The following is a 27863-nucleotide window of genomic DNA, read 5'->3' as shown; positions in this document are numbered from 1 at the left end:
ACAATACATACGTCAGGGGAACTGTTCGTTAAAAATTTATTTCATTGAACTAACAAACTGCTGTTTGGGCAAGACTGTAAATTTACAAAACCTTTCCCTGCTTATATAAATAATGATAAATGTAGTGTTAAATACACAGTTGATACGCGAACCGCTAACCACCGAACTGGCTAAGCAGTCTGTACCGAATAATTCGGTCGGCTGGAAGTACTCTTGCTAAATCGTTTGCCCAACAGTTAAAACCACTAACTAAATTGACTCGACGTTTTCCATTCGCAACATGTTTAAAAATTTTGAATTATAGCCCAAAGCTTAACTTAAACGATCACGTCTTTAGAATAATTCGCTTTCAAAATATTTTGATTCTCTACATTTACTCTTGTTAAAATACTCCGCTATTTGATAATCACAGTTACGCAGGCAGGCGACTGAATAAAATAGTACAATCTATATTACACTTAATATAATTTTCTTTATCGTTCATGAAAGTTTCTGATTTGTAACGCTACAATTTCTTTGTATTAGGCGAGAAGAAAATTGTCTATTTGCCAAATAATCAACGAGATCACCTTGGATTTTAAGTACTGAATTCATATACACTGGCAAACTGTATCATTAGAGAAAACTCAATTTGCAGGCCGCCCAATGCGCCCTGGGCATAATTTAAACGTTCCTATAGTCCCGAGATTGGATAAATATGTTCAGTTTATGATAGGTTTGAAAAGCCGGCGATTCCCGCGCAACTTGACGGCGTAAACACACATCCCTGGTAGTACGGACTTGGTTCTGTTGTAATGGGATTCGAATCGTATGGTTTAGGCAGTCCTAGAGAAGACATTGAAGACGACATTCCCGCTGGGTGGTATGGACTGAAATGCATAGGATCGAAGCCTCTGAGATCCGCTTCATGCTCCGACGCTATGATATTCTTGATGGCGAATGGATGGTTGAAAGATTTGTTCATAGACATGGACCCCATTGCGCCCATACCCATCGCTCCCATTGCACCCATAGCAGTCATGGCGCTGTAGGGAGACGGTGTAAGAAAGCTAGGCGCCCCTAGACTCTTAGGTCCTTGGACTTTCTGATGGTGCATCGACGAAACGACGGGACTGAGCAAGCCTGGTTTAGGAAGATCACTGAGGCTGGGCTTTTTATCGGCCTTGAAGCGCTTCTGTCTCCGGAGATAGCAACCGTTTTCGAACATGTTGCCGCAGTCGGGGTGCAGTGTCCAGTAGCTACCTTTGCCGGGTCTGTCGGGCGAGCGAGGCACTTTGACGAAACAGTCGTTGAAGGAAAGACTGTGCCGAATGGAGTTCTGCCATCGTTGTTGGTTTTGTCTGTAGAACGGAAACAGGTCCATTATAAACTGATAAATCTCGCTTAGCGTCAGCATCTTGTTGGGAGATTGTTGTATGGCCATCGTGATGAGTGAGATGTACGAGTATGGAGGCTTTGCATGCGTATAACTACGGCGGTACACTTTCTCCTTCGCTTGCTTGCTCTTTCCGTCGTCCATGGGATGGCCCTGCGTTTGAGGGTTTCCAACTCCTAAAGCGGCCGCTGGATTACAGGGGTTCATTGCTTCCATCATGTTATCGAATTTACTTGATTCCTCCGCAGATCGCGTCGATTTAAGACTCTCTCGTAAATGAGTGCAGCGACGTTTCGTACTGTCCTGTAACCGTCCTTCTTGTGCGAAGACTAGCGAAGATTACTCCTTCTTCCTAGCAATAAAGAAGTTTTATTTTTAGTGACAGTGCGTAAACAGGCTTAACGTGACATGTCTACTAGCCCCGCCCCCCCTTTTGTGTCATGGGAAAGCCCTTTGGAGCCTTTTCGCCGTTTATTGACATAAGGGCCTTTGCGACCACCCGTGGGGAGCCATTTTATTAAAAGTTGTGGGGTCCATTATCGCTTGTCCATCACGAAGGCTTACAAACAAATTGCCGTTTCATAATTTATGAGCAAATACAATTATTTCGATAGGACCCTTTATGATTCGTTCCTATCTCGCATCCTTAATGTCAACACTAGACAAAGATCACCGTTCGCGCGGGACAAACTAAACATAAAATGTTGAGGTGCTGATATTTCTTAAAAGACAGGAAGGAGAGGTAGATATAGGCGGTAAAAGCCCTCCGTCACCACACAACACCTTAAAAGCCATCTAATTTAGCATATGACTTATCAAATGGTTCACGTCAATACTGACCGCTCAGAAAAAGCGTGCGCTTAACATTCTTCTGGAGCGAAGATGTAACCTAGGCCATGTTAGCTTACTGTTGGTCCCCACAATTAGCATAACAACTGCGGACACAAATTCCACAAACAAAAGCAATTACCACTGGAAACCGGAATTTTCCATTTTCTTTCCGAAAAATTTTCTCTTTCTTCTGTTCCGAGCATATTTTTGGGCCGTCTGAGCACAAGTGTATTCCTAAATAAAGGAGAATCAAGGCACCTGTTTAGGTTTCATAGTGCCATGAAATTTTGCTACCCTCCATGTGTAAAATCTACTCAGTACCCTCGCACGAGCAAGTTAGTTTTGGAGCCATTCGATGACGATCTTACTTTTGACTGTGGCCGAAATTCTCGGCGGTGCGACCATTCAAATAAAACCTCTTCAACAGTACTAGCAAGCTACCGTTTGTTTTTCACTGGTTTAGTTTCTTTTCTTGAATTTAGATGTTGGGGAAGTTTTGTGATTAAAAGTGAAAAGGTGATGGGTGTGCGCCGGTTTTGTTCTAACTGCAAGGCTCATTATGAGGCGGCCGAGAAAACGCGCATTAAGAGAAAAACACACAGAAAAAAATCCGAATTTCATTTAATAAGTTTTGCTAAACTGCTGTCAAATCTGACCAATCATGTGGCTTAATTGTAAGAATCAATAACTCGGGAACGCTTGGCGAGCGATTTTTTAGCGCATTGCACGCACAGTCAATATTTTTATTTAGGATATTCTTGTGGGTCAACACGCGCGCAGCATCGCGATATAAATCATCAACTTTTTCTGCGGTTGATAGAGCGCGTGGGACAGGAGCGAAAAATGCAGAATTTTTAGAAATCCAATTTCTCATTTCCGGAAGCCGAAGCAATTAATTAACAAATTCGCCTCGCGTCAATCATTTCACAAAGGCTATATCCAGGTGCCTCTAACGACAGCTGTAGATGAAGCGAGATTATATTCGCCGCGAGCTTTTGAAATGACTTGGATGTACTCATTGACTTGCCAGACCTGAGCAGAAGTGTTAACTTCCATTTCCTTAAGTTTTCTATGACCCCGTGGAGAGCCGCAGAGCGTCAAATGGAATAGAAATTCACCTTTTGTTCTATAGCACGCTATAGGGCGCATTCTTGTTCATGAAATGAGCAATCGAACTGATGATCAGTGATGATGATGTATTGACCAACCAACTTAACACTGCTAGGCCTTGCAAACATATATTATTTGGTTGTTTCCGATTTTCAGTGTTTAAGGATTCCCTTTCTAAATGTTTGCGCCCGGGTTGTTAGCTAGTATTAACGATCTTTCTACTCCGTAAAGAGTCTTTTGAACAATTCCCGAACCAGTGGAGTAGTTTCAATTATGCCCAATTTATCGTGTTTGCTCAATGCCGGCAACATTATCTGTTTCTCGAAATGGCTTGCATTGTGTACTGTTTGCCGCAATTTAGGAGCTATTGCCTTATCCGTCTCAGAACAGGAAAGTGCTTTTGAATAGTCTATGCAGATCTTTCTTGAGCATGAATCGATAGAGTTAATAGATTTGAATACTGAAGAGGGCTCAAATGCTCAAACGTGACATACAAGGATTAAAAACGACTTCGGAACGACAATTCCTCTTAAACTAAGGACTCTAATACTACGACACGCAAGGCATACACGTTTAAATCCTCCCTTTCGCGATTCCGAATTTAATTGGCCACACTATTAATCACTACAATTCTTTTCATTGTACTAAGCCGTTAGTTTAGTCGAACTTTTTCAAAGAAAAAAATCACCCCAATTACGCTCATCATTCTTTGGACGTCGGCTTTCTTTAGAAATTCTAAGTGACCTTGCGTGATGGTTACAACCCCAAAAATGCTTTATTGGAATAAAAGGCGTCTCGGTCCCCCAAAGCATTTATCATTCATTAAGAAAAATCTCTTCCATGATATTTTTCGCAGGCTTTGGTCCTGCACTGGAGAGGAATCGAATTTTGCGGTTAAATTTAATTTGTGTGGTACACCTGTCAATGAGGCCTCGCGTTATAACCTTGCTTATGTTGGTTTTTTGCTAATCTCGCTAAACTTGTTCGTTTTCATCAATAAGAATAGGAAATGCTCGACAGCCGACGACCTATTGAAACGTGTAACTAATTGGGGCCACTTTATTCCCGATTGTGCGAGTTTCTGTAAAGTTTTCATTAATTTTTACTCCTCTTCGGCGCTACTGCAGTTCTGTCCCGCCAAAATTTAATATCATCTACCCAGAATCAAACTGACCGAAAAGCCGCGAAAATATTAAAAATGTTCGGTCCTTTTTGCCTTAGGTATTCGCGAAATAAATAGGTTATTTCATTTTTCTAATAAGGAAGAGAGCTGTCAACTTTGGAAAGTTTCCCTTATGTTTGGAAAATGAGCTTAAAATTTAATATGTCGCTCTGCGACTTTTGAAAGGTAAACAATGGCGTGGTAATACCTCGGCCGGGTCAGATAAAAAGTTTGCTAAATAAATTTCCATGGAAATATCTTGAACGACCCGGCTGAGTTTTCTTGCAACTCGGTCATTTGTCCGGGATTAAAATCTGTTAACACGGCCCAAACAATCTTATCCGCTCCTCCAAATAGTTGAAGAAATGGTGTAAATAATTCCTAGTTTACAAAGCAGTCATCTGTAGAACTAACCGTCGACTATTTGTTATTCTTATACAGAAAGAACAGAGTATCGATTAACTGAATATTTCACAGTTGAAGTTACTTTTCAAGAAATCCATTTAGGAGACGTTTATAAGAGCGTGATAAAAGGCAGTTGATAGGTTTATTTTGGGCAGAGTTTGGGGGGTATTTTAAGCCTATGTTTGACAGCTTTTCCGCGTTCAGGAAAGGGAAAAATTCGTGAAATTCTATGGTAGGTTATTCAGGCTACTGAAGTACGCGATGATAAGTGTAAAGATAGTGATCCGCAATTTATACAGAGGTCGCTAAATATTTGAGGTATCCGGCAAAATGTCAGCAAATACTAAGCCGACTAAATTGCGCACTTGAGAAAACGAACTACAACACCCACCAATCGACCAAAACTCCTTCCCGGCGCAATTTAAAATTCATACGCTGCTTGCTAGGCGTGCAATCTGGAGTACAGCAGACGAAACACGGTTGAAGAGTCGACGCCTATTTACCAAACTTTGGGCGTAAATAACTCCAGTTTTATTGGATTGTGATCCTTAGATTCGATGACAAAAAGTAAAGTTGTCTGTTTGCCCCGAGGCGCTTAATTATGAAGCACTTATCAGCCTCTTTGAGGTTCTAATCCCTTTAAAGGTCTAACTCAGCAGTAGAACATCAACAAGATCATACCCTAACTATTTCAACACGTCAGCACCATCCTCCGTCTCTAACCGTTCCATTTCGTGGTATGTTAAAATGCGACATCACGCGCAAACGCTGGAAGCCGGTTTGTTCGACTTCTAAAACCCTCTGTGTTTTCTCCTATTTAGTTGAGTATATAGAAAGCTTTCCTCAGCACACAATCCGATCAAATTTGCAAACACGGCCCAACAAAACAGTTCAAATATTGGACTGAGCGAAAATGAAAACACAACAAGTTGGACAAAATTGCTTGCTTAAACATTACAAGCAGGGACTCAGCCCTAACAGAAAACGTATTTCACAGCGAGGAAACTAGGAAAGTGCATGTTTACCCACAAGCTAATGATACATACGCTTCGGTAGCTTGAGCGAAATAAATGCAACTTAACAATTTTCTTGTTGCTTTCGAGAAAAAAAAATCCCTTTCCCTCTTCGCTCTTCATCTCATAGCTGCGTATTCAGTCGGCATGATTTTGTGAATTTTTTAGGGCATGAGTCAAAATTGACTTAACAACTGTTTTCTTTCCTCACTGTTCAAACTTAAACGGCGGTAAACTTATAAACATTTAACAACCAAAGGACTTCGTATTTGCTTTAAGGCGCTTGTAACCGTTCCCAGTGTATATATGTATACAGTTTAAACGGCGCTGTTATTACTGAGGTCTTTGATAGTTCTTACAGATCTCTCAGCTCTCGAACAACTACATAGACAATCATTTCAACGAGTAAAAAATCCTGCAACGGAAGAATGCGAAAAGGGGCTTACCTTTGGAAACAGAGTTAAAGTTTTCTTTCTTTTTCGTAAAGATGCTTACTTTCGAACGTTGGATTCCTACACGGCGGAACAAGAAATGGACTAAGTGAACTTGCAAGTGAACTTAGGTTCTGATGGAGACCCTTTATAAACTAGGCTACAATAGTATCTTCCCAAAAAACTGACTTCGTCCAATTAAAATTCACAAGCGCCAAAGGCAAAAACTCCTGCTTGCAAATGATTGGTTAATGGAAATTGTATTTTCATGCTAAACATTTCACCTTTTTTGACACTCGGTAAATGTTTGACTTGTCTCGTTTTTTTATTCATTGTTACTCCCTTCAGATTTAGCAGTTGGGTCATTTCCCCGTCAATGTCCAACTCCGTCGCTTTGTTATTTGCTTGTCACGTAATGATTTTCCCTTTGTCGGCAACGATTATTTTTGTTTTCAATGAAACACTGACATATTTGCGGCCCAAACATATTCAAGTGTACCAACAAAGAAAACCGAGGTCGATTATTTCGTTCAGATTAGCCAAATAAATTCTCTTTTTTAATTCTATAACTCGGTGACCTTCCTAACAAAAAAACTCACAACAGGGTTAATCTTAGTCACTTTATCAGCATTTCTGAGTCTGTACAATCTGTGAAGTTTTTATCTAAGCTACCAAAAAAAGGTTGTTTAATTTTCCTAAGCTTTTCTTGTTTTCTGCTAAATGCGTAACATAACAAGTTAGAATTGTGCGACTGTGGTTTTGTTAAACAAACAGTTTTATTAAGCGTATTGGTAGTTCAGGAAACATAGCGACCTTGATACTATTCTTTTATTCTTTTCATAAAGTCTTTTATGTGTGGTTACCACGATAAAGTGAAAGAAAAATAGATTTTAATGAGACTAGAACCCCGGGTGAATAAACGATTAAGGAACTCTTAAACATAAACTGTGTACTTGGGAAAAATGGATAAAATTTGTCGTGTTTGGCTTGAAAAAACCTATCGTCGTAATTTGAACAACGCGCAACGTGTCCTATGTTTATTTACTCAAATCAAAAGAGTTCTGACGGCTAAGAGTGACATGTTGCAAACTCATAAGAGAGATGTCGAAACAAGCCTTCAATTTTCCTAGTGGCAAATTACCATCAGTTCCAATGTAACATTTTCCGAACGGTTGCCCTTGGAAACATAATTTTCGTACCTCACTTGCCATTTTTCCCGTGAAGTGACTGGGCTAAATACAAGTTAGTTATGCCGAAGTAAATTTATTTCCTAGTTACTGAACTTCGATTGATTAGTTGTTTTTCCTGTGAGCCGTGCAATCTTTGCTCATTTTCTTTGCGCAATCTGATATATTGCCCGGACGGTGAACAAATCTTTTTATCATTAACAGTAATGCGATGATCAAGTAATTCTTTTTCACAGAAAATTTCCTGTTCAGAGGCGAACATTTTTATGTCTTACGATCGTGGGTTGGTTTTCTGCTTTAGTCAAGCCGCGTGGGAGCACAAAAAAAGCGCGTGTTCAGTATTAATCATTTTTAACACCTGCCAGCCGAATAACATATAACCTCGGCGTGAAAGATACTGCAATTATTTTCCACGGCTGAAAAATAACTAACGATTATTATAAGATCAGAAAGCAATAATATCCGTTCTTTATCATACGAAAGACCGAACGTAATCTAACGCAGAGAGACAAGGAAACCTTACAAATAACTTAATTCTTTTACATCATAGTACCAGATTTATTGAGCTTAATATTGTCTACCAGTCCAAAACTTTCTGTAGGGAAAACGATTTTTTAACAGCTTTGTTCTGAACGCCGTTTTACGCTGTTTTACATTTTTTGGTGTTTCATTATTATACCCAATTCATTGTTCTTTCGCCTCGCCTCAAACAAAAGAATGTTGACACAGGCTTTTGCTTAAAAAGACGCGCGGTTAATACCTTGTCTATCGCCTCTGGTAACGTGCATTTCGCAGAGTGAATAACATGAGAATTTGATCGCAGAGAACAGCTTGTGCTTTGAATGCAGTGCCAGGATCGAGAAGTGAACAGCAAAAATTCGTTTTAGTTGCAAATTGTGATCGAGCCAATCAGAATTACAAAGAGTATTACTCATTAGCTTTCATTCAAGAGTTCACATCATACTGAGAATATATCCCTAGAATTAATACATCTGAAGTTCTAATATATAAAAGGTTGAGCTTTGTTCTCTAATTCTAGTTAACAGGAAAAAAAATCTATCATGGTTAAAAATCCTTAAAAAAACTGATCAAAACCACACTGGTATTGCTTATCAAATAGCCATTTCACTGAATATCAGCCCTAGAGTCAGTGACAAAACCAGACTGCGACATATAAGGTTAACCAGTCACTCTCTGGTGTAATTTGGCAGCATTGATAAAACAGTTTTTAAAACCACTTTCTAGCCAATAAGTTCCTCTTAATTCTATTAAACCGGAAGACAAAAATATCATTTCGAAAAAAGCGGCAGGAACAGAGTTTGTGTTGTTCGAGGAAACGAGCGCATCGAGACCTTTGTTAATGTAACCTCAATGAATTCATCCTTTACTCGAACAAGAAATACCTTAACTTTTACTCATAGTTTTCTCCATCCTTCTGTGGACACGATTAAGTGTTTATGTTTTTCTTTCACAGGTCTTTTACTTTACTTTTCTTTTCTTTTCTTTCTTTTTTTCATTTTTACTTAATTGTAACTGTAAAACGTGACCTATGTGGTCACTAAAGACAGTTATACCCTAATTTCAGTGAAGAAAACAAAGTGAAAACCACGCAATTCCATCAGGGGATCTCACTTGTCAAAAGAGAAATTTGCATCAGGAAAATCGCTTTGCAATCGCTTGTCACAAAAATGTGTAAAGGAACCATGTCATCTTATAAATACATAAATAAAGTACAAAAATAAATAGAATAACAAAACCTGCACGACATGAATCGCCGTTTTGGCACCGAAAGACTAGTGGAAAAACAAGACTTATTTATTTTGCAAATTCAACAGGTGTTGGAAAATCCATTTACAATTTCGCACATTTCTTTAATGCTTCAGAAAGCCAATCAAAGGCAAGAAATCTTTGAATTTCAACAACCACTTCATTGTCAGTGTCCAGATAATTAAGGTTTTTTTTATCTGCGTTAAAAGAACTCTTCCTTCGAGATGGCTTAATTAATGAAAATCAAATGCACACCTGATATAATTTACGTTAAACCCAAAGAAACTTGAAAAACACTTGAAGTTGTCCGGAGATTTCAACGTTCGTATTACGCGAATGAACCTAAAAAAACAGTACCATTCTATAAACATGAAACACACTCCGACAAATGTTTACCGAGCATTTCAAACTCACATAGAGAAATGAGTGCATGATAGTTTGCTCTGATATTCTTTGACAAATGAAATACATCAATAAATCAAAGAAGGCCACAATCGCAAGGAGCACAGTACAAAAAACAAAAAGAACTTTGGGACTCTACACAATTAGACACAGCTTTTGAAGCAAAACAATTGCCTGTATCTAAGTAGCCCTCTAGGACAAAAGAATTCGACATATTTGGTCGTAAAGTAACCTCCGCAAAGACTTCCTCGTATAATTAATCGCACACTGATGATTTATTGTTTACATAGGCGCTTGGCCACGCGTTCGGAAATTATAGTTTCATTAAAGTCTATTAATTACTTTATAATGATGCTCTCACAGGCTGTCCGTTCATTACTTTGTTTCTCACTACATTTCTATTAGATATCACCGATTTCTTCGCGTAGCAAGAGCAACACTTGTTTAACAATTGGGCTTCTCTTTAAAACTGTCTTTCTCGATGTCTTACCTAATTTTTAATTAAGGGGATTAAATTTCATTACCAAAATAAGAAAAACGCTGCAATCAAACAAGGATCTAACTTCTCGAAAATTGGCTGAAATACTATCACATTGTTTTCAAAGTTGCTGCATCAAGAGCGAATTATACTCCAAAGTTTTCGAGTAATCTACATTGAATTTTTAACGCAAATTCGCTGATGAAAGGGACAGCAGTAGTTATAGGCACATTCAACGTTTCCTCTTCCAAACAGTCAATTATCTACTAGACATACAATCTTGTTCTCGCTTTTGAACACCACGCAAATGAAAGCTATTAACAGTGGTTCTTTTCCTTCGGCACACTTTGCAAGATGCAGTTTTGAATTTTTCCTTATCTTCTCATTTTGGTTTTCCTGGAAATCAAACTGATCAATTTAAAAATGAGACGAAGAAAGACTCAATTTCATTATGCATAAGTTATTTAATATTTTGACCAAGAGAACATCACAGCATAAATTGCTTAATACAGCAGGACGAACCCACTGCCAGAGGAATAAATGTGAATAAATTGCCCCACTCCATACAGGAAATAACTGAGGATGAAGCCTCGGAGAACCAGTTAACCATTTCTAAAACAATTTGTCCTCATTACTACTTGCTTTGCGGACGAAAGTCACGTTTAATCATTTTGAAAGCCTGTCTCTCACTGTCTGAGATCAAGAAAAATAGTAAGGATTTATAGTTAAATAAGTCCCACAGGTTTTTGAAAACTGAAAGGCAACAGGTTTTTTAACCTTCGAATCTGTGGAGGAAACAACTATAATAACGCAATTCAAATGAAACCTTTCTGTGCGCTTTAATACATTACTGTTTAATATGCTGTACAAGGTAGTTGTAACTTTTGAGACTATGGAAGTAATAATGGTGTAACCTTTAGCGAATGAAATCGCGATCTTCTGCTGTATTTTCGCAATGAATTATTAGTTTTCAATTTACAAACTAAACTCTTTAGTAGAACTTTTTCAGTTTTTTTTATTCATTTCAGTTTTCTGGCTAGGCAAACTCGATGGGAAAAGAGATAGTATGGAGAATCAATCCCATAACCAAATCCTGAGTCATTTTATTCTAGATTTTACATCTGTGGACAAAGTCCAAGTTTATATTTATCAATTATTTGCTGTGGCACCATTTATTGCTATGCTTGATAAGTAGTTCAGTGTGACTTTCATACTGAGTCGTGAATTTACTGTACAGTTTAACTATTTAAAGGTGTGGCGCTTTCCTAACGTTACATTCAATTGACCTCAAGTATGACAAAACAATGATCGACCTCTTACTTTTCGACAGTTGCCAAGCCCACTTCTCTAGAACAGGCCTTTCTACGTATTCTCTCCACAATATCAACTTCAGTTAAACAAAACGTCCCTCGAATGCTTTTTTTTAAAATCTCCTTTCAGTTGTATGCCAAACAATAAATAATATGAATATTATTGCCAGCAAAAAATTGTCAAGGTTTACCTGTAAAAGGCTCATTTTTCAAGCTACAATTTCAAAGCAATTTACTCCCAAAAACGAAAGAAAAAATGAACTAATTTAAATAATTACCAGTCACTTGTGAATTCATTTATGCCGCAAGTTTCTCGCGACTCAAACACGCACACTTTGCATGCCCCTCCGAAGATATTTTAATATCGTCTTAAAACACTCTATACTGATAGCTATACCGTGAATTACACGTTCGTTCTGTAGCACAACTGTTTTGTTGCGAAAAGTTCATAATTAAGAGTAATTTTAACGAAAAGGACATTATCTGTCCAATATACATGTACTTCTCTCATAATCGCATGTTATGGTCTTACTTGAGGCACCCTGGAAACCTCACTAAGTGTCTACTTAGTCAATCTGAGCCACCCAACGACTTCTTTCTGTAAAATATCTGTTCGGAGAAGCAAAAATTGCCTAGAATTTTCTAAAGGTTGAGGGAAAAAAAAAATTCTAGATGACCGTTTCATTCATGTTCAATCTTCAAAGCTTATCTAATAAATTCCCACGATTTTCTGACGTCTAATTTTTCGCAATTCACTCCCCACGTTAAGTTATTTCGTGGCTCGTTTTCGTAGAAAAAGAAAACCTAAAATTTTCGGATTCGAAAATGTGATGGACAGAGAAATCAGAAAAATTCCCACCTCTGTAAAACTTTAAATTAAACCTAAAATTTTCGGGAAATTTTTGCTGAAGTCCTTGTAATTTCGAAAAGACCCAAGTTGCCCTAAAATGACCGAACAGATACAAATTTATAGCACTGCTTAGAATGTATTTCTGCAGATCTAAAAGTACACTGGATAGCCTAAAACGAGTTTTCAATGAATTTAGGAGAAAACTTTCGCTGGGTACCCCTGACACCGTGTAGTGGTGCAGTAAGGGACGCACCATTAGAAAAGTTATGGGGGGGGGGGACGGGAATTTTCGAGCCGCAGGAATTTTTTTTCGTTATCAAATTCCTTGTATGAATTTTTTTTAAGACCAAAGCATGAATATTTTTTAGGATAAATTGGCGTGCATGAATTTTTTTTCATTTAATTTTCCCTTGTGCGAATATTTTTTTTGTACTTCGACCGCCCCACCCCCCATAAGTTTTCTAATGGTCCATCCCTAATACACTCAGATGACTTGTCCAGACCTAAGGCCTCGGTAAATGTCATGCAATTGTAAAACACTGGGTCACCATACATAAAAAGAGTCGCCTTTTGAAATTCAAACTTCAGTAGCTCAAATAGTTGTTTTGTCTCTATTTTACAAATCAGCGATATTAAAGGCCATGCACAAGAGCAAGTTGTTAATCCAGAACTGCAACTTAACTTGATTGGATATTAACCCATATTTTAAATTAAGCATTGAGATCGCAAGGATAAAAGAGATATTTGACATTGTGACGAACTTGGAGGTTTAGCCACATTGTGAATCACACGGAACTTCAAGCGTGTGCGCATGTCTAATATTGAAAGGCATAACAGCTGTGCATATGGGCGAGCATGCCTGTCTTTTCCTTTCAAAAAGGAACCAGCTAGTCCACTCATGAACTTTCTTTAAACTGGAAACTCTCCACAATAAGTCTATTTTAAAGAGGTGTCTAATCGCTAAGAGGACACAAACACACACATTAAGCTCGACCACTTAGACGGCTTCGCCGATGCACACCAGCTTCACTTTTCACAGGGGCGTTTGTCTATCAGAAAAGTCACAGTGCTAGTTTAGAAATGTATTAAAGCACTCCAGGTTAATACTGTTTGCCCGCCCAAATTAAGTCGAAATATCACTTGACCAGCCTGCCAATTTTGATTGCTAAACTCTTAGGTCTTTATAGGCTGTCGTGACATACGACATCAAATTGTCATAGTAAAGTATTTTACTTATAGTCGCTCAATGTAAAACTTGAGCGGGTGCCACATTTGATTTGAGCTAGAGAAAAAGCCAAGCAAATTTTTGTTAGTAATGATCGATCTGGTTCGAAGGCAATATATAAAACGTGTAATTTTTTTTTTTTTTCGTTTCATGAACACCTAGTTCACATTTAGTCTGGTTTGAAAGGCCAGAGACTTGATCGAAAAGCTTTCAACTCTTGGTAAAGCAAGTGACGCGCGCCATGTGACTTAGGTAAACAGCATTTAAATAATATTTGAGAGTACTTGTGGCAAATAACCTACAGGGGCAATTGTTAAAATTAAGTCGACTAACCTATGTAAACACAGATTTTTCATATGTTTGAACGGGTTATGGTATTATAAACGTGCATTGTACCATCAGCCATATGGATATCCTTTGACAATAACTAGGTTTAAATATTTACATCCTTCAAATATGAACGCTTCTTCTGGTTATTCGATTAGTAATTTTCTGTTTTTGCAGGTCAATATTTTGCTCTAAGGTAAATATTTGTGATTTATCTTTCTGGCGCAGTAACAGCAGTGCGTTTAATTTCAAGACTAGTGTAAATATCCGGGCTAGTTCAGTTTTATATCGATTACAAAGAAAACTGACTAACCTTAACAGAGCTTCAGAGCAGAAGGTGGCCTGCTTTAATTTGTAGGTCGTATCGCAATTAAACCGAAAAAAATCAAGGTGACCAAGAACTCAGTCCGTTGCAAAGGTATTAGCAAGCCAAGAAGCAACGTTGTACCGGCTCTTGGCGTTGTTTATTCTTTGTTAGGCGAAAGTCAACAATGATTAAGCCGATCATCTGTTCCAGTCACGCTCTGAATCCCCAAAAGAGCTGTTCTTGAAGAGACGTCGAATCCTTCAGTTGACCGTACCTTACAATCTCCAAGCAGAACGTATCTGCTAATTAGTATTTACAAAGGACCTATGATGGCCGAAAAGCTATGGAATTTGACAAACAGTTTTTAATTTCTTTCTCCCCGTCATTTTAGGGCCAATGATTTGGGCGGAGAATAAAAACAAAAGATAGGCGATTTTAATCGCCGTTCAATATTTAAAAGTTCACCAGCAACCTGTCACAGGCTTCTGAGCGTCCATCTGCCCGTATAATGACAATTCTGCCAGCGTAGTCCCACGAACAATCCCCTATTTATTTGCACGGCTTTGATGACGGATGAAAGAACTGGTATTGAATTGTGGAGCAATTACACAAGCTGACAAATGAAAAGTCAACTAGACCACAACTCTGCCTTGATGCTTGATGCTAAAGTGATACTTTTCTTTACATCTTTTGTTAATTGTTCCTTTTTGAAAACTGAAAGCACGCTACCCTGCGCAAAGAACATTCTCCATCACCCAGTAATCGCAACCGCAATAGATAGCAATTCACCGCAAGCAATTTAATTTCAAAGCCAACTTGCTCAATATTTTTATTTGCCAAAATAACATCATCGTGTTCCTCCTATTGATCTGCCCTTGCTAAATTTAGAACCCGGATCGAGGGAATCTTTTACCTCAAGAGGGAACAAGTGAACTTATTGACTGATCTTATAGCTTGCTTAGTAAATACAGGATGAGACGAGTAAACAAATAGCTGTCTGTAACAGCGGGAAACAATAAATAACTCGAGCGGTGCTTCCGCAAAGTAAACAAATCGCTGATAATCGGTTAGGTAAAGCTGAAGCCTGAACTCAAGCAATGTTTGATTTGTACTACTGTACATTTGAAATATCGTCTAACGCCCCAAGCGAATCGCCTCCGGCTTGCAGCTGCAACGACGTTACACAATTTGTAAATTTTCTTTCATTATGAACCTATACTGTAAGCTTTTAACAAAAGAATGTTCATGGAATTTTCTTACATACTTTACACCAACAAACCAGCAAACCCAGTCCAAATAAAAAGTTTATCTTCCGGGTTATTGTTTTACCATAATCGGGTAAACTTTGCATCGTGTTCACTGACTCCCTTTTTTAAACTTCAAGCAATCGCTTTCCTTGACCGATTGTTTTGTGACCAGTTTTAATCATAATCTATAAAATAAATTTCTGTACGTTGTGCACAAACTTCAGAAATTACGCCGTCGGTGCTTTACCAACGTTCGGCGGAAGCGCTTATTAAAAATCATGGCCCCCATTCAAATGTATGCAGTCTTTCAAGATACATTACAGGGATATTTGAAAGCCAATTACTAAAAAGTGAGTTGCGAGTCAAATTGACGGTTTTATTGACGGATTGAATTGTTCATTCCTGCCCTACAAAACGTCGCGAATAAAAAAAAAAGTAGACAAGCAGTAGACAAGGAAATTTTAAACTGGCTGAAAGTGCATGTTCAGTATCTGCGAATCTTTTTGTTTAACCAACAGAAGACGCAGAAAACCCGTGCCGGTGGCTGAATTTGCTATACGTTTTTAACTGGTCCACATTCCTTTTTAAATACCACCTGCTAGCCAGAATTTTTACACTGTTATTAAGTCTCCGGCTTATAATCCCTTAATTAGTTCTTATGACCCTAGGAAGCTCTCCCTTACCTGCGAAAAATAAAACGTTTCTCCAGAGAATCTTGGTGTTCAACGCATTCACGATCAGTGTCTGAAATTTCTCGACCATGAGATTTCTTGAATACAACAGCCGCCCCTTTCTTCTCTTTTTATGCGGTTGGCCTGACGTATCTAACACATTTCAGACACACCTCGTTAAGAAGAAGGTCTCTCAATGTCTTCGCTAAATAGGTCGTTAACAAAACGTGTCTGTTCCTACCGTTGTTATTCTTAAATTGACGACAAAGGCAACAACACCAAAGCAGAAGGAAACAAGGATTAAGAGCACCAAAAAAAGAACAACTTTGGAAATTGAATATGCACTGGACAGTCCTAAGAAGAATCAACTTCTATTTACTTAAGTCAAAAGTTATGCCATCTTAACAACTCATATGCTGGTCTGGTTTCCAATTTTTTTTTATGAATTGGGAGAATTGCATGACTTATCGAGGCTGATAATCACTCATTCATACTTCATGATTGCACCGTAAAATTCCTACGACCGGTTACCATGGTCGCTGCTAGCTGCTTCCTTACATTGTCAATTTCATTTAAGTTTAATAATAGTAAAAGACTTCAGAAAAGATCCCTTTAAAAACAATCAGTTCTCCCCAACTGCCCAGGATCGTTTTCTTTCTAACTAACTTAAAGATGAACCGGCTTGTCGAAAACAATCAAGTCTCAACTTTTTCAAATTGACAAAAGACATCGGGCTGGACCAAGCACGTGCTATACAAGTCAGATTTCTTTCAAACGAAGAGCCATTAACACGTCCTTATAAACGAATAAATACGGCCACCAAATAATAGAGAGGTATCGTTTTGTTCCTTTCAGTGGGTAAAAATAATCGCTTGCCTTTTTAGAGCAGAAGTTTAATGGGCAAAAGGCTCCTTGAACCAAGGTCAACTAAAGTGTGACTCATGATCAACACATTGGCAAATGGAGGGTCAATGGCAACCAACCAGCCTCTTGCACTTTTTTGAACTAGAAATACCTTTATCGCCAAAACCTCGCGAGGCTGTAAAGGACCAACACTAAGAATGAAGGGAAACAAGCCTAAGGGGAAAATGATTTTTTTTGAAAAAAAAAAGCAAGATGAAAAATAAACGGACAAAATTATGTACCACCTCCTGCACTTTTATAAACTACTTCCGCTTGGTATAAAATTTAAAAGAAAGCGTTATATAGCATAGAACTATTCTAGTTGAATAAAATCGATCGGCTAGCATAACCTACTTTAACTGTGCAGACTGAAGAAACCGGATCAGACAAAATATTTATTTTCTGACTAGACTGAAAATGTTTGTCAAATATAGTGAAAATACTTAACTAACAAATGGTTAGATAAATATTGAAGGTCATTTTAATCTTAATGATGTATACTTTGTGTAAAGATCTTTTGAATAGCTAGTTTCTGTAGTTGGCACGCTTCGGTGATATTTAAGAAGTTCCAACAATGAAAACGATATTGTTCCTCCTTAGGTCTTAACATTATTTGTTTTCTTTTGGTTAAACAGAGAAAATAGTACTTGTTTCAACCTACTGCTGTACAAATACAACTTATTTGCATTCTCAAAAACTTCGGATAATGTTTACCTTGTGGTGAGCAATTGATATGTCCTTTTCTCCGGTACAAAAAAACTGCTCGAGACATTAATTGCTTTGGGTTTTCTCAAAATGATTACTAAGTTTAACTAACGGTCTGGAGCCAGCTAGATAAATAATTAAAACCTACTGTGTAATCCTAACTTTTAGGGATTACTGGCATATTGTGTTTAAAATTTTGAACAATAAAAGCTGCATGTACAGCCTGTTATTGCGTTGTAATTTTTTAAAATATATTTTCAATATGGAGTTTATTTTCCCGATTTTTAGATTTACACCCCCTATTTCTTGTCTGTCAAATAGTTCTTTCAAATGCCGTTGACTTAATCATTTCGGATTATTTCTACCCAATCGGTCTCTTACGTTCGATTTTCAAGAATAGTCCTTCATGTAATACCCAAGGTTCAATCTAACAAGATACCCATTGGCAAACTTTACCATTCGCCTGGTCAGATGACAAACGACGTGAGAATGTGGTACACACACGTACCAAACTGGCCCGGCATACACGCGGCTAGTTGGTCAAACCGTCAAAGCCGTCGCTAAAGCGCAGGGCGACTTCTTGAAGCAGTTTAACCGAAATTAATCGATATCAAAACTTGACGAGATTTATTCACAAACGCTTCATAGACGCAAAAATGAAGTAATCTGCATGAAAATGAACGGAGTTTGGCGAGATGCTACTTTCTAGACTTTTAGTTATTCTCGATCTTTTCTGACCTTTTGTAAAATATTTTGTGTATTGATGGGGATGCAGCAACGCCTAAATCAGCGATCAGTTTCTGTCTTGAAAGTATGGTGTAATGGTTCTCATAGTAAAGTTTGTGGTTCTTATTCACTGACACGAAGAACGGGTGGTCAGAACATAAGGCGCTTATTGACCAGGTAGACCTGTTAAGACCTATTAAGACATGTAAGCAAGGCACACAGGACGTGTGCGAGTGTGTACTATAAAAATCTGTGAAATTTGAGGCAAAACTCCTAACAAATTAGTACATAAATAACTTGAGTTGTCGTTTAAAGGGACCACACAGACTTTCAAAAAATGAATCCTAACTTTTTAAATGAAATGGATAGTATTCAGAGGCTGAAAGATTATATTTGAGACATTAGTTTGTTTGTTAGGATAACTACACAAACTATTTCTGTTGGACCACTTTCGTTCGATCATCAAACCTCGATCTGGAAGAAAATCTTAGTTACCAAAAAACTCTTTGTACGAATGCAAATATGACTTTGAAAATACAACGTTCTTTCTATAATTTAAAACTTGCACATCTGCCCTAAACCAAAGATCAGTGGCGGAGATATGCACAGGCTAGTCTTTACTTAAGTATCTATCTGGTCTCCTTGGTGTATACCAAACCACAAAACGACATTTGACTTAAATATAAAGCACAAAGTAGGCTGAGTAGTAAAGCGGTTTGAAAACACACCGAAAAACACCTAAACTCCTCTGTAGACGAAGTTGGCAATTCTTTGGTGTGACCAGAGAGTAAGACATTTCAACAAACTGTTGGTTTAAATAAGACAATAAATTAAATTGTATTCTTTTCAAAGTAGTCACCCTCAACCTCTCTTAACCCGAGGGTACATTGATTTTGATGAAACTTCTTTGTGGGTACTTTCACGTGGTATATTTTGTTTTCCAGTAGTTCATACCAAACGGAAATTGTACCGTTAACCTAACATTTTATATTTTGCACAATTGTTAAGCTACGAGGCCAACTTAAATAAACAAAATGAATGAATAACGATTTTGTCGCGTAGTACTGACATCTACGACGCGATTCTTCGTGTACCTGACTGATTTCTGATCTAATTGGAATTTTAAAATGATGGTTTTTGAAGAGAGAACAGAAACACTGGAGTATCCGGAAAAAAACCTCTCCGATAAAGGTCGAGAACCCGCAGCAACAAACTCAACTCAGACATCCAGGATTCAAACCCGATCTCACATTGGTGTTAGGCGAGTCTTCTAACCAATGCGTCAAGTTACAGCTCCCAAACTTGATGATATCTTCCCATCAGCAAACAACTCTGCAAAATAGTTCTTAACCATAAAAGTTATAGACGTGCAGTTTCTCAAAAACCAAATCAAACATTCCTATTTGTACAGGAATATTAAAGTCAGTCAAGTTTCATTCGAAAGACAGCTGCCGATCAGTGTATTGTCTTCATTGTCTTTTGCAGTTATCTAAAGACCATCACTTGACTAAAGTTCACTCGAACAAAACTCTATTTTAACGGCTAACTCAATGATGGAAGTATTGAAACAAACGTAACAAGAATGTAATGAAAAAAATAATAACACGAAAAATCATTGTGTTGAAGGAGAACAAGGTCACTTTATCATGAATATGAGGTGATATTTTCCTAATTCTACTGAAATAATTCCCTTACCGGTACGACATTATGGTGAATAATTCTTCTCGCATTATGGGTGTTAAATACCAGTTGGGTTTTACAGTTCGTACTCATATCTAATAAAGCATAACCAAAGCACAGTTTCAACGCTCAGTACCGATAAATAATCTACTTGCTTTATGCGAAATCATAAATTGATTTCCAAATTTCCCCAGTTTATAGTACGCTAGAGTGATTACAATATTATTGCTTTAAATGTAAATGTTTTTCCAAGCAAAAACGTCATTGTAAAAGATTAAGTAGAAACTCTTAACTAATTACTCAGTGAACCGAAAACGTGCTTTAAAATCGAAATGATTGTAATATATACTTACATTTGTTGTGATTCTTGCATAATTACTCATAACAGTACGGCATTGAGTTCAATTTAATTCTAATTATAAGAAAAAGAAATTGAACAAGGCCGTCGCCACTTAATACGCTTGAAGTTTCTCTTCCTCTTTACAGCGTGAGCTAATTGTTTTGGTGGCTAATGATTAAGTACGACTTTTTTATCCAGCATAAAACAAGTGAAGGTTATTTCCTGTAAGCTCAATACTCTCTGCTTGTATCCCATTTGTTTTTGTTTTGTTTTTTACACCGAAATCGTGCCCGTAGGTATCACCTGACTTCTCTCACTGACCTTTATTTTAATGCAAAACTAGTTTTGGCTGCTCCCTTACGAGGTTTTACATTTCTGATCCAATTTCTTTCGGCAAATAAATTTGCAAAATCGATCAAAAAGAAAACACCGAATTTCATCTTTTTCTTCCACTGCAGGCAAATAAAACTAAACGAAAGAACTGCCAAAGACTGGGATCGATTTGAATGGCCATGCTAAAGGGATGGTTCAGAAACTCAAAATGTAGAGCTACATGTTACATGTTTTAAATATCGAACTATTAGCAGGATAAAACTTGCCTCTCAAAGCTTTTGTCATGGGACGTTACGTTGTTTACGCATACTAATAAACAAGTTTTAACTACTTTTGCTAAACTAATTACAGAAAATCGTTATCGCCGGCAAATAAAAGAAAAATCAAACTTATTTTTCGGCGTCGATAGATGTTAACTTAAGTTAATATTAATGTGACAATCGGCGCGCAAAACATGGTGTAGTGGTCGGCTAAATTTATTTCCATGCGTCAAACCTCTTGTCTTCCGTGATCATACAACATAGAGGAGACATTTGCTTTTAATTCATACTTTTTTATATACTGTTTTATATTAGAACAAATAATACATCGAGATAAACTTTAATAACTTTATTGTAAATAGGGTCCAGTTTGGCGCGCCTAATATAGGCTTTCTCCAGCAAAACGTTTTCCTTTATATTCCCGGCGACGCGTTGTCCGAACTAAAACTGTGGCTAAACACAAGATGTTCCAAGGGTCCAATTTCTTATAAGATAATGGAAGGAGCAGACCTTTGATCTATTTCGATAATTACGAATCGAAAGGCCGGGACTTTTTAACTAAATGCCCGCAATAATTACGTCGAGTTTCTGTTATCATTGAAAAGCCGCTGGTTCAGGGAAGCTTGGCGCGTTTAATCTAATAATGATTATGACAAGGCTCGAATTTCCAGATTTTAAAAATAAAGGGCACCATATTGTTAATTTTTAAAACCTGAGAAATTGACAATGGCAAGTGCTTTTAAGACTGTTTTGACTGACTGTTTGTACTTTGATGATTTGATGTAATTAAACACGCACGCGCGCGGGATAGAGACGGCGATCAAAGCTCAACCTAAATTTATGGGTGTAGAAATTGTTAGAAAAAAAAAATGTTGAGTTTATTTTGGGTCCATTTCCTCTATGTTATTTAATCGATCTTTACCCCAAACAATTTAAGAAAGACGTATCATTATTATTCAGAGGATTTAACAATATTTTAATGAATAAATAAATTCAACGACTATCCCAGTAAAAGATTTTTTTTTTAAATATTGGTAGACTCCAGGATATCAGAGGCGCTTAACCTAAAAATAAGACTTCTTAGCAGATCAATAATTTAACTCCTCTTACCGAAAATTCCTGGAATCATTTCTATTTTCATAAAACAAATTTGACGGAGTTTCGTTGTACATTATGATTGGACTCGTTTGTAATGATCAAATGTCATTAAGCAAGCATTTTTACAACGATATTAAATTTCCAACATTGGCGAGCTTTCGGGCATTAGAAACAGAATTAAATTCAGTAAATGACAGTTCATGTAGAGATTTTTAATTTGATAGAAAATAACTCATACCAGCCTCTCTCACATTCAAGAATCGCAGCTTGGCCAAAGAAGTGCACTAAGAACTAAAAATTCAGGATTTTAAGTTTTTTTTTTTGAAGTACTGGAAAACCATAGGTTTCGACTCTGAAAATATTGAAGAAATAAAATATAATCCCAGCGCCATTGTGTAAGTTGACAGGGATCTTAGAACTGTCAAAGTACATACATTTTATGCTCTTGAATTTGAAAAGCGAAATTCAAATGCGTAGAAATGTTTCAAGTGACAAATGCAGATAGTCTTTGAGATATCGAGTTACGCCAGCCAGCCTTACACATGTAGAAAATGTGTTTTCGATCTGACACGGGCGTCTTGAAAATAGTCACTTCCGACATGATCTAAAGTTTAACATTCGCGTCCTTGAAATATATTAGCTTGCCTTTTCCCTTATATCATTGGCGACTCTCTTAGATTTGACCTGCGAGTTGATATGTTTGAGGAGTGCCAGTTTAAAACTTCTTTCACTTCGTGCGCACCTGAATCCTGACGTTGCGTGATGACTGAGTTGATATTTTGAAAGAAACATAAGTTGGCGATAATGGTCACAACTTATCTTTTAAAGGCAAATTTTTACTGAATAACCCCAAATACATCTCTCTCCTCTGAATATAAGCTCACGTTGGAAAGTAAGGAACTATTTGTTGCTCCCCCTCGAGATCTAGACGGCCTTTATGGCCTTGTGACGATGATAATGAAATTATGTACTGGTAAATTTATGTTTTGGCCGCGCGCACGTCAAAACGAAAACATGTTGAGCCTATCGCGATAAGAAGACAGCAAATATAGAGGCGGATAAAGAGGACCAAGGAATCTAAATATTTGTTTGACGAACTCGATTGAAATTACACAACAAAGTAAACAAAACTATACTATCTCACCTTATATATGATCAAAGTTTGACAATTCGACAAACAGTTTGAACAGCCTGGAGATATTTGATCTTGACGCAAACCTTGGGAAAAAAGAATAGATCAGTCTCATTATTAAGCAGAGTTTTTTTTATTCTTAAACTAAAAGTAGAAGGTACGAGTTGTGTTCTTCGACACCTCCCCTGTACTTACCTGTTCCCACAGAAAAGTCAAAGTCGTTTGTTTCTCTGTTTACAAGTAGTATTTCCAAACGACGTCCGCAAGGTATTGTGGGTACTAACTTTGAGGAATTGTGGGTACCTCTCGAAAATTGCTCTAACAATGTTATAGCGTCTCCAATGAGAAACAAACCATCGTGATGACGTTTTAGCACAGTTATTCATCGATTAATGTATAAGCTAACCTTTATTTCCTTTTTACAGAATTGTTGGGCAATAGATGTGTTTATTTATCGGTACGATAGGGTTAGTAATTTATAGACGCAAAAGCAAATGCTCTCGTTCGATAGTTAAAATTAGGGTTAACATTTCATGTAATAGGTGTTGATATGTCTCTTCACATTTGTAAGTAAATGAATCAGGATATTAGTAGAAAGTTAACATTTAAGACCACGGTTCTTCCATCACCTTCATGCAAGAAACTTTGAAGCTTGCTGAAAAAATATTCTTTAACAAATTTTAAATAATTCAGTTTTTATTTGGGCATTTATGTTAGCAATTAGTTCGAAAAAATGAACTGTTTAAGATTTGTTAAACAGCAATCATAAAATCTTCTGACTTTAAACAAAAGATGAATCTTGTACTCCGCCCACTCAGTTGAACGTTCCCGGCTTTAAATATTCGACTCAGCATCACAATTCTTTGTTAGAATGGGACGCTGAGTGGAATTAAAAAAACATTCTTACCGGTCAATACGTTTTATATTCGTACAAATAGTCACTATTTGTAATTTTCCATTTTTAAAAGCAACCAGTCCTCCCGTTAGCCGACGTCAGTCTCTTGTCGGTCCACTTGACTGATCTGTTAAATTACAGCTAAAATTATTCCTAGTTTACCTCAGCTTTCTTTACCTTCACAGTTCCAAAATTCAGTTCATCATTAATTAAAAAAAAATTCTTATAAAGATCACCATTTCAATTTCTAAGGGTTTCAAGATACGGTTTCTAAAAGCCTAAAACAGCAATTTTCTCTGCCTGGTATATTATTAAGTTTATTTCTTTCTTAAATGAAATAGAACGTTGGTGTAATGACGTCTGTGTTAGAATATGTCCTTGCTCAAATTTAATATATTTAGAACTCAAACCGCACCTTAAGTAAACACTTCTATCATATTTACATTTTCATTTTCTTTTGACGGTTTTTACGAAAGAGAACATATTTGAACCGAAATTTTGGAATTCCAATCTTATTTCGATTTCGGTGTAGTCGAACCACTTTCAAAATATAAAAATGCCATGAAAATCTTTAGCCTTTCTTGTCGCTTATGTCGAATCTTTTTGACAGGTCTAATGAAAACGTAGCTCTCTCTTGCAGGTGCTGTTAATCTGAACACCTTGTCTGACGGAAGCTGAGCTGTCCAAGTCTTGTGTTCGAGGAATTTTCATCTCTAAGGCTAATTTCCTCTTCATCACGGTTAACATTAATTAGTGTAGACTTATGGTTAATTATTACCCTGGATGGAAAACAGATGTATGTCCTTAGTAAAAGACAATTTTAGCTAATTTTTAATGCAAAAGGGAGAAAACAACACTAGATTTTGGTACTTCTCAGCACATTTTTCTCTCATTTATATGCACGGTGATGTTCGGCGCTAGATAGAAGGTTTAATTATGGCAGTAAACGCCGATCTTTATTTTAGAAATCATTATTTTTCCCTCTTAGAAAGTGAAAAATATGCAGTTTTGTTAAGTGGGGAAAATTCTTTTAGAAATGATTATTTTTTCCTCTTAGAAAATGAAAAATATGTGGTTTTGTTAAGTGGGAAAAATTCTTTTACTTTCATGTGCTATATATTATTGATGCGTCATAGCAAGTTTTTATCCCCCCAACCCCCTCCTCTTGGCTCTTAGCTGACAAATATCAAAAAGTAATCCGATTCACTGAAATTTTCAGCAAATGATTTCAATCGTCGAAACTATTTCGGTGAGAGGTCGTTTAACTTGAATCCAGATTTACATCAAGGCAGGCCAACGTTCTTTTAAAATGATTTTAGTGGCGTTAAGACGTGGAAAACTGCGGGATCATGTTCAAATAAATAGTATTCATCTTCAATGTAGGTTTGCAGTGAATTTGTGATTTTGTACCCACAAATGTTATGCCCTAAAGCTTAAACCGAACTATCTCTTAACTTGCATAAATACTTATAAAAGATCGTCATCTCTTGTAAACCAGAAACAGGCTTTGGCATCTCTTTGTCGTCCTGTGAGAAAACTGTCCAGTAACCACAAATTTAAGTTGTAAAGCTCAAGCCACAATCAAAACTCCCCACACAACGTAGCTGAAATGAAATCGTTAGCTTATTCAACAAGGAAATGAAGCACTCCTCTCTTCTCCCTCTCGCTTGTCTTCAATATGACAAAAACACAAATGCTGAACCGCAAATTTAATTTCTTAACCCCACGCCACTATAACAAATTCTCATTCTCTGCAAATGGATAAGGAAATTCGTTATCTCCACGGCTAAACCAGCACAAATTTTGTATCTTTGTTTTCGAGTTTGTAAGTGGTTTCGACTGACAAGTACACTGGCGCTTCGCCTTTGTCGCTTCCGCATCAGAACCGCTCAGTAACAGCTTATCAGGGGTGACAATCAAACCCGGTACCTCGACATGTACAGTTCGAAACCACGTACGACCAGAGTTAATTTAGATTTGACTCAGCTAATCACGCTTATCAAAAAACCTTTAATGGATGAGAAAATATTTGCCATAGCAGAGTCTGACACTGTATTTGCTAAGGGTTCCTGATCACAGCGCAAATATTTTCCCATTCTGTGTACACTACGAAATAGTAACAAAAATGTTCGGGCGCTCTCTCGAGTTAAATATTGACCCTTTTAATAAATTGTCATGAATTTTAAAGGCAAACAAAGGGCTGTAAAAAGCGCAATGTTAGCTAGCAATGCGACTAAAATCGGACATATCCAAATCGACGCTTTACTGGTTATCCCTAATCCAAAACTGAAACGATTTAACACAACAAGAATTTTCTCAGGGTCCCGACAAGATTGCAATGATTTTCGAAAGCACGCTCGTGTTAACTTAAAGGAGAACTTATTCTATAATGAATAAGTTTATTTTTAAGCCATTCTACTTGCGCAGCTATATGCTATATTTAACTCATCTATGAACCGCTTGTAGCCAAAATGGTCGTAATACGTGTTGTTATTGTTCTTAAACAAAAGCGATGAATCATAGAACTTCTCTTTTGTGCTTATAAACTCACTAAATCTAACAAGGGTCACAGAGAACCTTTTTAAGCGCCTTATGAACTTGACGCTGTCGAGTGGCGCTCTTGATTCTATGCGATAAACATATTTTCGATTAAATTCTTCAACATTTAAAGTTTAATTTACGCTAAAGTCTGGGAAGAAAGCTCAGTTCGACTTTTGAAAGTGAAAAACTCACCTCACTAGGAAGCAATCGATCCGTTCATAAACTTGATAAGCGGGACAGTCTGCTGGAAAGTAACAGAATATCAAGGATGTCAACACTTTTCAAGATATCAGTCTTCTGAAAATGTCATACGAAAGAATTATTGGTCAACCTGGCGAATATAAAAAACTTACAAAGGCGGCAAGTGTCTTTGATGTCCAAATCAATATACTCATCACTTTCTTATGGTACTTGCCTTTGACATGAATACCGGTGTTAAGTTGAGAGCTTATTATGTAGCGAATCACTTAAAGAATATCCGAATAAAATAAGCAAGCGCTAATTTCTCCACATCCTGTTTTTGACTTAAGAAGTTTTTCTTTTCGTCCATGGCATGAAAAGCAATGGACAGAATGGAGAAAAGTTTAACTTTAGTTAAAGTAATTTTCTTTTTTCTATGATTTGAATGATAGTTTTGTTACCGCAAACTGAAAATGTGTTCCTGTAATTGTTCCAGAACAAAGCGATATGAAAACAATTCCGCCATGTATAGCGGGCGCAAATAAAGGAATATTTATAAAGCGTTGTTTGCAATCTTAAATATAGGTTTTGAAGCGCGGTCAGATTATTCGCAAACAAAGCAGTACGTCTCATTAATCGAACCAAACTCATCCGTCGCCCAAGAAGAGAAACCTCTAGCTTCTATCTTATTAATTAAGCTGGTAATGAATTGTTGCGGCAACTTTGAAATGCTTCACAGGAGCTAAGAGAATAGGAAATGCTTGTGAAATTGTTAATTTTCGGAAATAAAAGCTCGTTCCGAGTTGCAGAGCTACGAAGGCGTGACTCGTTATTAAAAGAGTATTTGAGAATGACCCAAATGTCAATTCATCATAATAGCTTAGTATTGTTTGAATGACCATCCCTTCTAGCGTTAAACCTGAGAAAAAAAGTTTAATTCTCTGAAACAAAGAATGGCTGTAAAGAATTACC

The 27863-nt window shown here is 37.2% G+C and overlaps 1 protein-coding gene across 2 annotated transcripts; it reads right to left on the bottom strand.

The window, feature by feature from the left end:
- Positions 1 to 19: 19 nt before the first annotated feature.
- Positions 20 to 26922, bottom strand: LOC140924163 (forkhead box protein A2-A-like). Of its 2 annotated transcripts, XM_073374195.1 has the most exons (3): positions 26904 to 26922; positions 23288 to 23361; positions 20 to 1727 (listed from the first exon to the last, which is right to left on the bottom strand). In XM_073374195.1, exon 3 carries the CDS (start codon positions 1592 to 1594, stop codon positions 707 to 709), a length of 888 nt encoding a protein of 295 aa, XP_073230296.1. In that variant the 5' UTR covers positions 1595 to 1727; positions 23288 to 23361; positions 26904 to 26922; the 3' UTR covers positions 20 to 706. The 2 variants fall into 2 exon arrangements, with proteins under 2 accessions (XP_073230296.1, XP_073230295.1); XM_073374194.1 differs by lacking the exons at positions 23288 to 23361; positions 26904 to 26922 and adding an exon at positions 6343 to 6504.
- Between the last annotated feature and the right edge of the window lie 941 nt (positions 26923 to 27863).

Source organism: Porites lutea, chromosome 14 (assembly GCF_958299795.1).
Source record: "Porites lutea chromosome 14, jaPorLute2.1, whole genome shotgun sequence".
In the NCBI taxonomy this organism is placed as follows: Eukaryota; Metazoa; Cnidaria; class Anthozoa; order Scleractinia; family Poritidae; genus Porites; species Porites lutea.
Note: the sequence above shows the minus strand (reverse complement) of the source record. Positions and strands in the feature narration are given on the sequence as shown.